The sequence below is a fragment of the Jatropha curcas genome, chromosome 7 (genome assembly GCF_041381405.1).
Source record: "Jatropha curcas cultivar XTBG-Jc1 chromosome 7, XTBG_Jcur_1.0, whole genome shotgun sequence".
Classification (NCBI taxonomy): Eukaryota; Viridiplantae; Streptophyta; class Magnoliopsida; order Malpighiales; family Euphorbiaceae; genus Jatropha; species Jatropha curcas.
In genome coordinates this window covers 24,798,275-24,809,178 of record NC_143157.1, presented here as the reverse complement: position 1 = coordinate 24,809,178, position 10,904 = coordinate 24,798,275, and the positions used below count along the sequence as shown (strand labels likewise).

At 36.8% G+C, this 10,904-nt stretch overlaps 2 protein-coding genes across 3 annotated transcripts; both read right to left on the bottom strand.

Moving 5' to 3' along the window:
• Positions 1 to 277: 277 nt before the first annotated feature.
• On the bottom strand, positions 278 to 4,872 carry EXT-LIKE (hydroxyproline-rich glycoprotein family protein). Its single transcript, XM_012215528.4, has 6 exons — positions 4,630 to 4,872; positions 4,420 to 4,520; positions 2,986 to 3,095; positions 2,272 to 2,347; positions 1,943 to 2,083; positions 278 to 1,201 (listed from the first exon to the last, which is right to left on the bottom strand). The coding sequence occupies exons 1-6, from the start codon at positions 4,721 to 4,723 to the stop codon at positions 446 to 448; spliced, it is 1,278 nt and encodes a 425-aa protein (XP_012070918.1). The 5' UTR covers positions 4,724 to 4,872; the 3' UTR covers positions 278 to 445.
• An 870-nt stretch (positions 4,873 to 5,742) lies between these two features.
• Positions 5,743 to 10,571, bottom strand: LOC105633280 (65-kDa microtubule-associated protein 1). Of its 2 annotated transcripts, none has more exons than XM_012215852.4 (10): positions 10,414 to 10,570; positions 9,204 to 9,372; positions 8,895 to 9,098; positions 8,547 to 8,795; positions 8,258 to 8,473; positions 7,370 to 7,525; positions 6,972 to 7,283; positions 6,643 to 6,730; positions 6,393 to 6,541; positions 5,743 to 6,234 (listed from the first exon to the last, which is right to left on the bottom strand). In XM_012215852.4, the coding sequence occupies exons 2-10, from the start codon at positions 9,273 to 9,275 to the stop codon at positions 5,929 to 5,931; spliced, it is 1,752 nt and encodes a 583-aa protein (XP_012071242.2). In that variant the 5' UTR covers positions 9,276 to 9,372; positions 10,414 to 10,570; the 3' UTR covers positions 5,743 to 5,928. The 2 variants fall into 2 exon arrangements, with proteins under 2 accessions (XP_012071242.2, XP_037494468.1); XM_037638540.2 differs by having other exon boundaries at positions 6,068 to 6,280; positions 10,414 to 10,571.
• Between the last annotated feature and the right edge of the window lie 333 nt (positions 10,572 to 10,904).

The window sequence follows — 10,904 nt, the reverse complement described above, 5'->3', positions numbered from 1 at the left end:
TTAGTTTCTTGGAACCATCCACCACATACATAGCAAAAAAAGATGGAGAAGATTCTTAATAGGGTGAATCATTTTACAGCTTCCATGATCCCCTAACTAGAATAAGGAAATATAAAATCAGATCAGAGAGTTCGATATTAACATTGTGACTAGAATGAGAAATGATACTTTCCAGAAACTAAGTTGTGTAATGCAGCATAAAAAGAAATGAATACACAAATACGAAATTATAAGTTGATTACCAACAGAAAAACAGAAAGAAGACGCCACAAAGAACTGAGGAATTTAAAATAAGTTATTTCCATTCACATCAATGTGTCAAAATGGTCAATCATAACCCTTTTTTGTGCAAATATCCAACCACTTTACATATCAAAGCATCCAAAAGCCAAAAACCAAATGAGAGAAGCACCATTGGGAATTTGACCTGAGATGAAAAATTAACTTACTGACCACCAGCCGATGGATTTGTCAGCAGTTCAAGTGACTTCTTCAAGTAATCGACTGCAACTGACACATCATCAAATGCCAAGGCTCCAACTGCAAATCTTGCAGCCTTGTGTGCCTCAGCAATTTTCTCAGGTGGAGGCTGGTAATTGCTATCATATTGGTATGTTTGAGAGGAAGCAGGTACAGGATCTGAATCACTCCCATTTCTGCTGCTTGAAGTGTATTGCATAGTTGATGAATAGTTGCTTGGAGAAGCAGACTGAGGAGCATAGGAAGAATCAGAACCTTGATAATACGAAGGATAATGTGACGGGACTGATGGGAGACTGCTCTCTGTGAAACCAGGATAAGACTGGAAGTTGGGGTATGAGTAGGAAGGCAGTTCATGTGATGGATGATTAGGAGGCACCTGCTGTTGAGGGTCTTGTGAGTAGGACTGTTGATGGTATGGCGGAGCATATGCAGCATTCTCTGATCTGCTTGCTGGAGGCGGCGGATGAAAATCATGGGAAGGATAACCGGCAGAAGGGTAAGAAGGAGGTGATGGCATGATGTTTGTAGAATGGTGGTTGTTAGCTGAATCATGGAACTGAGGCTGTGATGCAAGGTGCGAAAAATGCTGGTTGTTAGCCTTCTGTGATGATGGTGGAATGCTTGTAGAGTTCTGGTCATTGACTTGATCATAGAAACGTGATAGCTGATCAGATTCTGGATGAGGACTGGTAACTGCAGTTTCAGAAGGCCCAAGATCCTGCAAGGACAAGCAGAGTCTGAAGATTCTTCAGAGTTGTCTAAGTTTTCATCGATTGTTTGCTAATACAAGAACAAATAAGATACTTTCATCATTGAATTCACCTACCACTGGACTGTTAACTTTACAGAGGTTTCATTGCCTTGTGTATTAGAAATCAGAAATGAGAGAGACCATGTGTTCCCTATTTCTGTATTTCTATGTATGGAAATAAAGGCTAGATGCTTATTTAGTATTCCAAAACCAGTGATCTAAATTTATCAGAAACTTTCAGTGATGCCAATAAAAAAATTGTAATGAAGAACATTCTCAATCACAATAGAAGATTCTAGCCTTACATCTAGCTTTCCGATGACATTTTGCAGATATGAGATATTAAACAACTAACTCTATGGTCAAAGCTTTCTTGCTAAAACAGTAGAATCCCTCGTGAATACTAACATGCTACTAAAGACTCAACTAATTGTGAACTTTCTGAGGATGAGAAAACTAATGCGAGCAGATATAGCCATTACATTTATGACCAGTTCTGCTGGAATTATTACATCAAACTACTAAAGTACTTTACCAACCTCGATCCCCCACTCCTCTCCGTCTTTCTCTCCTCTCCTCCTTCCCCAGTAAAAACCAATGAAATAATAACTTTTACTTTTAAGACTTGCTAGAATTGAGTTATGAAGAAATAACATTTGTTTCATTCACAAATTCAATACTAAGCTACTGTTGATTTTGAAAACATACATAGCCACCACCAGGTGTACTTGATGGAATTGAAAAATCCTCATCATCAGCAGGAGGACCTGGATTGGGCTTCCTTCCTTCTTTCAAAGCTTTCCTTATATCTGCGGCTTTCCAAACTGCATACTTCTGTTTCTGTTCAAGCTGTAAAAATAAGTGGAGAAACGTAAACACAACAGTAAAGCCATTATTGTTTTTTCCTTTTTCCACTGATTTAACAAAATTAAGTGGAGAAAAGTAAACAAAACAGTAAAGCCTATTATTGTTTTTTTCTTTTTCCACTGATTTAACAAAAATTTCGTGAAGAAATATGTGCAACACTAGAAACTCACATCCGACTGGAGGGCACCAAACTGGTTTAAAATCTCAAAGAAAATGCTTGCTGCATAAAACGTCTTTGCAGTATTCCTGCAACCAGGCACACGATTTAATTCCAAAATCTAGAACATGCAATTTTGAGAGTTAGTTACATGAAAATGGACACAAACACCTTCAAATTAAGTTCAAATAGCTGATTCAAGTAGCTGTTATTAGTATCATCACAAACTGATGTTAATATGGTAATGATCACACACTTTCTGACAGCCATCCCTTTCAGATGGGCCCAAAAGAATGAGTGCTATACCTAGACTCAGTATCATAGAATTGAGGATGTATCAGATTTTCACAATCATAAGATGTTGCAGAAAAGATTTTCTTGCATTATGTATTATGAACATCATCTCTCACTATGCATAGCTTATGTTATGTCCTACTAACATACGACTCATAGCTCTCCAACAGAACCATATGAACCTACATACAAAGCTACTTTTCAATCACTAGAATTCCCTTGATATTTTGAGCCGGCTTTCACTCAAGCAAATGAGTCAACCAGGCGACAAACAGAGAGGAAACACAAAAGATAAGTTCCATGGGTGCACCTCACCACGAAAACCCATGTCTCTAAAATATGTTAAACAAAAAGAAATGCAACTATGAGTAATCCATGAAAAAGCATCAATTCCCGATTGATAACAAAGTTAAACATGAGAAAAATGTCATACAAATCAGCTCTTCCTGCTCGATCTTGCTTGTCTGCCTTCGCAAATACACTTAGTGCAAATCCCTCCACATGCAAATTGTCTTCAGGCCCCAACTTCAGCGACTTCTTATCCTTTAAAACACCAAAACCATAGACCATGTTGAGGAGAGGAAAGTAAGGATAAAACAAATTTCAAACATAAAGCACATAATCAATCATAGCAACAAAAGTATGTGTAAAAATTCCTGATGCATGTTGCATTGGTAATGACTAGTTAATTAGGTAAACTGCATATAACTTTTAGAAGCATCCATTATTAAAAATTTCTCTCTTGAGATGTAACAAATAAATAATCCACAAGCATGGTTTTGCATTAGATCTTCAAAAATAAAGGCAGCTATTTTCTCAGACTTGAGAGCAGGTGGCTTCTATGGGTATCTATTTAGGCCTCCAACATGAACAATATCCAAACTTTAGGACACAGGAGCTTAGCCAAAAATGTTTCCAACATTGGACACAGGGGTGTATATAATTAAATAATGGATTGATTAAAAGAAAACAATGAATTTTAACCATGTTTCCAATTCTATCATCAACTGAAACTTGGCAATTCTGATCACATACTTATGAACTTGTTGCAATGATATCATCAGCCCAATCTCAAGATTAAAATTGACATATTTTGCTGACATGTGAGATTAAAGAAGATTCAAAACAGTGTCATTCAAGCAATGAGCTATATAGAAATTACTTATTGACATGTGTTATTTTAATATAATCTGCTTAACAATATTGCATAATTAGAGTGATAACATTGCAATAAATTGGCAAATACTTGTCAGAAATTCCTAAGTTTTAAGCTAATCATAGAATTGCAAAAATGATTGAAGTTCATGAATTTTTTTTGTCATCAAGCCTTAAATAATATACACAAACACTACAGGATGAATATAAAATTTCGACATCAACACCCTAGAAGAGTCAACAAAAGGGCAAACCAGTAGCAGATAATAGTAATTAATCAGATAGACATCACCCTTTTGGTTAAGAGTCTTCAAAAAATGAAGCACCTGAGACTAAAGTAAAACATGTGAAAAATGTGTGGGCATGACAGGCAGCAGAAACACGATCACAGTTTAAGCTACAAAGCGGATCCCAACAACTGATTTTGCACATTGAGATTAGGCAACTGGACAACTTTATCATTAACACCCAGAGCCTCAGTACTAGTGCAAATATTGGTAAAATGGGAATAAAACTTCAAAAAATCCGTTTTTTTAAAAGCAATGGAGTTACAAAACCAAGATAATCGTTTAGTAAACACAGTCTCCCATTTCCAAAATAAAGACAACAGATTAGAAACTCCACACAATTCTCTCTTCTTGACAAAGAGGAGGCCAAAGAAAAACATATAACAGAGATATAAATAAATAAATATAATGAAAAAGAGGAAAACCTTTTCAAGTTGATTCATAAGGGAAATAAGGAGAGAATTGGTTGTCTTGGTTCGTTCAGCCTGTGGAATCTTCAATCCTTTCTCCATCGCATAAAGTCGACCTAATTAAATGATCAAAAAAATTTTAATAAAAAAAAAATGAACTTACGGTTTAAGGAATTAGAAATTAGCAGAGAGCTCTAGGTTTTGCAGTACGAGAGAGAGTATTACAGTAATAAGCGACTAAAGGATCGTGTTTTTGCAGCTCATCGGCTCTTTGAAGGTACGGCAAGAGGAGTTTCGCGGGCTCGTTTTCACTCGCCATTCCTTTGCTTGATTGATTTGGCTTTGCTTCTTTTCGTTTCTTTTTTGACAGAGGGAAGGAGTTGCGTGCTCAGGGAGGCAGAGAGAGCTGTAGTTCGATTTCGGCAGGCGATCATCGAGTGTGCAAAAGGCTTCTTGGTGTTACATAGAAACTACGTCGTTTCTTGCAAGCTTAGTTTGGTGTATAAAATATAAAAATATTCACTTTAAATTAAAAAGGAAATAAAGTACTAATAAATTCCACTTATTGTTAATCAGAGGCAATTCTCGTACTAACTGTAATTTTAATTCAGACCTCTCCATTCTGAAAGCGGCACCTGTAACAATAAACTGAACCATAGTCTCGTTGGTAAATGATCCCATAGTTTGAATTGTACGTTTTCCACCCAAAAACCAGTGAATTTCGTATAAATAAATAAGTCAGGCATGGATGAAATTAACGCATGGGATCTCTAATTTTAAAAACTAATTATAAAGTCTATAAATTATAATTTTATTAACATTTTAGTCATTACATTCAAAACAGATGGATCAAAGAATTTAATAGGAATTATAAATTAAGAACATCATAATTAGTTGGACTATAATTTAAAGACTAATTTCTATCTCCATTGATATTTAAAAGATGTTATTTTAAACGGACAAACCAAAATGTTAATAAAATCATATTTTGATATCAGGTCTTTGTTAATTTAACTATCGTTTAGGGATCAACTTTAATTTTTCCCCATATGATAATCTAAATGTGAATGCTAGAAACAAAAAAACCCAAAGTGGTAAAATTAGTGAATAATCTCTGCACGATAGGGTTGACCAGAATAATCTTGTATCCCAAAAAATGGTTATAAGTTGCTCGTAGAATCAAGTTTGTCTAGCTAGTCTGAATTGAAATTATGCCTGCCAGAGAATCAATCGCATCAATGAAATAGACAATCACATCGGATGTTGGTCTGGAAAAATGAAGAGATTGTAATTCTTTTCAGACATATATATATATATATCCAAGAGGCACGAATAATGTTTGACTCGAAGAGGTAAAAGCACCATGGATTATAACAACAACAAAATGCCAATACAAGGTACAATAGCTAAAAACAGGTTACCCTCCAATCCTTGGTCCTTCACAACTATATCACTACAACAAGCTCCTAATAGTAACAATAGTAATATCAAACGGGTGTACACCTACAGCTCTGTCATGTTTTATTATGGTGAAACTGGAACTGGGTCAGTACCAGAAATGTGAGAAGCCGCATCCTCTTTCGATATGGCAACATAGTTAACAGGGGCAGCTGGTCTGCTAGTACTATCTCTCCTCCCCTCTTTAGTGCTGGACCTGCTGCCATTTTGATGAGCATTCAGGGAAAGCCGTCTGCTTGGAGTACCATTGGCACCTCCATTTGTACGAGGACCGACCACCTTTTTAGTACCAACTGGTCGTGCAGGGCTGGGTCTTGAACCAAAGATAGCTTCTTGTTCTGTGCTTTGTTGCTCGTGGAACTTCTTCTGATCCTGTCATGTTCAATGGTTGTAAGGGAGATGTATCAGATTCTTCAACCTTGAGAAAAAATGAATTACTGGCCATCCCTAAAGCTCAATACAGTAAACTCAAAAGAAATTGGTCCAAATTCAAGAATGTCACAAAGTCATTGCTAAAAATTGAGACTTACTCTTAGTCTTCGCTTCTCTTCTTCCCTTTCCTGCCTGAGCATCGCATATTCATCTAACATGGCCAGGAGAGGAACACCATCATAAGCAAATTGAATGCCACGATCTTCCTCCCAAGTCTGAGTCTTAGCAACCAAGCTTTCCACAAGTGCTACATAACCACAAAAACCAATCAAAATAAATCATAAATGGTTAAAAGTTTCATATCAATTCGAGCTAATTCTCCTGATAGTCCCCTAATTCTACAGATACCTGGAATTTTGTTTACCAAAATCCGGGCTTTCTCTGCACGCTTGAGATTTAAGTGTGCACCTCTGCTCGCATTATACCTGTTTTCATCCTGTTTTAGCAAGAAAAAAAATAATTATCATTCTAACCCAAGTCAAATAAAATACAATTAAGTTTGAAACCCAAATCAGATCTCTCATCTCTGCTCTGCCAAACTATAGCTTTCTCATCTGATTACATCCAATAGCCTAGAAAATACAATGGCTCAGTAGCCTACTATTACTGACAGAAAACTTGAATACATATTGTTCAAGATGTCCTGGAGAAACGGGAAAGTAGAGAATCATAAATACCCGGTTGTAGTCCTCAAGCCAACTCTCCTCCTCACATGCCGACATCCATTTCTCGACCTTGTCCAAAATTTCTTTTCTACTAAGAGCTTCTTCTTTGGCTTTTGATATCTGATTGTCCATGTCGGCCAGCAACTCAGCAGGCTCAACATTTCCAGAATCAATCAGTGCCATAATTTTTTCTCGTGCAGCCTCTGGATCTACTTCTATATGTGCCCGTGTATAGATATCTTCAAGTTCTGCTTGCTTTTTGAAGGCAATTTCTTTCATTCTGCTGGCTTTTAGCTGATCAAGCCTTTCCACTTCAACTTCAGCCTTAAAATCAAACAACACTAAAATAAGTAACATCTCCCACAGTTCATTCAAACCTATATTTCTCTTTGCTTGCAAAACTGAAATACCTGCTCAATTAGATCCATAGCAAGAGCCCCTGGCACAGTCACTTCATCAACTGAAGCTGAAATGTTACAGGTAACATGATTAAACAATTCCCTTTCTTCTTCAGAGGTATCCATCAGATTCCATAGGTCAATCAACTGATTTGCTAACTCTTGAAGCTGTGAGTAAAAACAAACGTCAAAGACTTTTACGTGACTTTCTGAGAATATAGCATGCACAAATTAATTCTTAATTTGACAGGGTGCCTACAAATCATCATGTACAGAAAAATGTGACCAAAATAAAGTATCAGGACAAGTGGAAAAACCTTTTAATGTTCCATCCTATTTCTAAAAACATGCATGAACTGATGACATTTTAATAGGACTTAGCACTTATATACCACTCTCAGAAGATAACAACGACAGATCACATTTTAATAGGACTTAGCATATGTGCTATATATCTTCTGGTCAAAGTGTGAAACAGAAATACCATGTGAAAACCAATTTCTGTTTCACAGCAAGAAATTACAAGTACTCAGTTGTAAGTATGATTTTGAGCCTAAACTTATAATGGACATATAAGGAAAAAAACAAGCACAGGTCTCATCCTCAGGGAAAGAATATCATCATTGAGAATTTGCCTTTCGTTTTCTCCCTCTAAAATTTGTTGAATATTATTCCTTCATAAAAAAAATATGTTTTTACATAGTAAGGTCTTCATTGATCAAGAGGTTCAACCAGTCAAACTTAGTTTTAAAGCCTCCGAGTCATGTGAATGTCTATGCCTAACTGTTCCATTACAAAAGCAACAACGAAGTGAAAAATCTTATTCTTCTTTTGCGATTAACGAAAGCTAATATTAAAAAAAAAAAAAAAAAAAAAAAAAAAAAAAAAAAAAAACCTTACCTTATGAAGCCTCTGCTTTTTATCTTCGTTTAGAGTTAACACTGTATTAGCCAGACTAGCTAGAGTATCATTACTAATGCTTTTGGACTGCATACCAGTAGAGTCATTTAAGCTTGGATGAACTTCAGTTACAGTACTGAAGAAGTCGAGTCCAAGGACAGCACAGAGATCATGCACACTGCTCACGAATTCAAGGACCTTCTGCAGCCTATCACTCTACCATATGAAATAAGAAATTAGTAACCATAAGATTCATCACTAATACATCACTATCAAGACGGAACTTTACCTTTTCCTTTTGAAGTTCTTGAAGTCGTGCATGATATTCATCTAACTTCTTCAAGGATAGATCAGTCTCATCAACTGCAGGAGTCTCATTAACATTCAAGTTCCCAGCAATTTCTCCACATATTTTTTGAATTTGAGACTGCACATCAGAGAACTCCTTTACTCTCTCCTCTTTCTGTTTCCACAGCTGTTCAAGTGCTGGTGCTATGGCTGCAAGTTGTTCTTTGATTGTTCCAGAAGTTTTCTCAGGCTGCACGTAGGGCCAAGATAGACCATAAGGAAAATGAACCCACTTTTCTGTGCTGCTCACGCCGCAGTGCATCTAGACCAAATAAAGTAAATTACTCACCATTCCTACAAAACTTTTTTCTCCAAGTGCTGAAAGAAGACTGGCCAATTCAATTTTGGCATCTGACAAGGCCTCAAGAAGCTGTGCCCTTGACTTTGCAGCTTGCTCGACTTTCTTCTTGTACACATCCAAGCACTCTTGTTCTATTTGAAGAAGCATCTTGTCCCGATCCTCATCAGACTCACCAACCTCATCCCAGATTTCCTAACACATAAAGACAGTGAATTAAGCTATTTCTTTATACCAAACGTGTGAATAATGAAAAAAAAATGAAATGAAGTCAAAAATATAATAATAGTAATAATATACCTGCAGTTTTTGCAGTAAAGTACCACAAGTTGTTTCTCCAAGAAGAGGATTATGACCATCCGAGACCGCCATTGACTGTAAATCTACAGCCCAGGAACTGAGAATCAGATGTATATATCTTATTTACCAGCAAAATACAGATCTTTACGAACAAACAAAAGATGTACACCTGCCAAAAATTGTCACAGATAAGAACAAACAGCTAGTGAATAACAGGTTCAAGCCTTGAAGAATCAGGATAGTTGAAAAGCGTAACAATGGATAAGCATCCATACAAGGAAAGACTAAGCAACTAAACAGTTCTAAATTAACTGCAGCACAACATTTAAATACCATTAGATACGTGAAATCAAAAGCAACAAATCAGATACAGTTGCTTACAAATACAATACTTAGCATGTCTATTACCAAAAACAAGCCCTCTAATTCGTGAATAGATTAAGAATCAATGAACTGCCCACTAATCCATGTCTATTAGCATGTCTGTTAAACTCAGCAACATAAATCATCTTGGCTACTTGTGACGCTCCAAGAATTGATCACAGTATCCAGTTTCATTGTAGGCAGAAACTTACATTCCAAATCACTACAAAGTTACTAATTAATGCTATTTGATTTCTTCTCTTGACTTGCACTCAGAACTTTAGACATACCAAATGTACCATAACAAATCACTAACTGGATCACAGCTGGAATCAACCTCTTTCACCTCAACGCGCATTTACTTAGCAGCCAAACGGGGCCTCAGTTTCATTAAATAAAGCCCGCCCAATAAAACAAATCATTACACATCACAAAATATCTCATCAAACTGCTCAACTATGGATCAAAAGAAAAGGCATCAGTGACAGGATCTCATATTGGCCAGTCAAAACACTGATCAAAGCCCATGATTACGATCACGATCACAATGGCATAAAATTCAACTCCTATTTCCATAATAAAACAACTAAAAGAACCCAAGAGCCGAAATCCCAATTTGAACTAAAATGCACCACTATAAACCTCGCATTCACTAAATCAAGCACAAAAACAACTTCAAAACCACGCAGATCTCTCATCTACCCCAAGAACTCAAAGTCAAGTATAACTGAGCCAAAACACTAACGAGAACAAGAGAAAGAAAGGTGCATTATCAGGCAAAAAACATGAAACTGTAAAGAAAGTTGAAGTGTACTAAAAGGGCCAACAAGCAATGCACAATGCTTACCCAGATCGTCCTTGGAGCTAGGGTTTTTGGGTTTTGTTAGTTTCAGATCTAAAGCTTCGACTCCAGTCTTCGGGTTTCTCAGTGTTTGTGTAGACTGACGAAGAGAGAGATAATAGAAGCTAACAAAAGGACAGAGGGGGAAAAGAGGAAGATGGAAGGTGGGGCCCTTTTATCTGGACAGAGAGCAATCAACCTAACGACAACTAAATTGCCCGCGATTTCCAATTATTTACGGGAAATGACACTGTCAGAGTGTGCTACAGCCTATAGAAATTTGATTTTCATTTTTCCAATTCCGTAGACTCATGTTGTTTCTGGTTTTCTGAAAGGTACAAATACGACACAAGCCTACAAGGACGGGGCTGCATTTTGTGGTCCCATTGGCTAATCCTGCCGCTACACTGGAGAGTTACTTTGCGGGGCCAGCTTTGTGTTATTGGGATAAACCAATCTGACGGTGATAAAGTACAGGCTTAATGTGACCCGATGTA

Bases quoted from the DNA above. Each gene is read 5' to 3' on its own strand.
- LOC105633280 (XM_012215852.4), bottom strand. From the start codon at position 9,275: ATGGCGGTCTCGGATGGTCATAATCCTCTTCTTGGAGAAACAACTTGT. The intron at 6,542-6,642 runs GTATCTGTAGAA...GTGGTTATGTAG, and splicing joins TTTGGTAAACAAAATTCCAG to CACTTGTGGAAAGCTTGGTT. The intron at 6,235-6,392 runs GTAAGTCTCAAT...TGAACATGACAG, and splicing joins AAGAGAAGCGAAGACTAAGA to GATCAGAAGAAGTTCCACGA.
- EXT-LIKE (XM_012215528.4), bottom strand. From the start codon at position 4,723: ATGGCGAGTGAAAACGAGCCCGCGAAACTCCTCTTGCCGTACCTTCAA. The intron at 2,084-2,271 runs GTGAGTTTCTAG...TTATTTTTACAG, and splicing joins TTGGTGCCCTCCAGTCGGAT to CTTGAACAGAAACAGAAGTA. The intron at 1,202-1,942 runs GTATGTTTTCAA...TTGTCCTTGCAG, and splicing joins GTACACCTGGTGGTGGCTAT to GATCTTGGGCCTTCTGAAAC.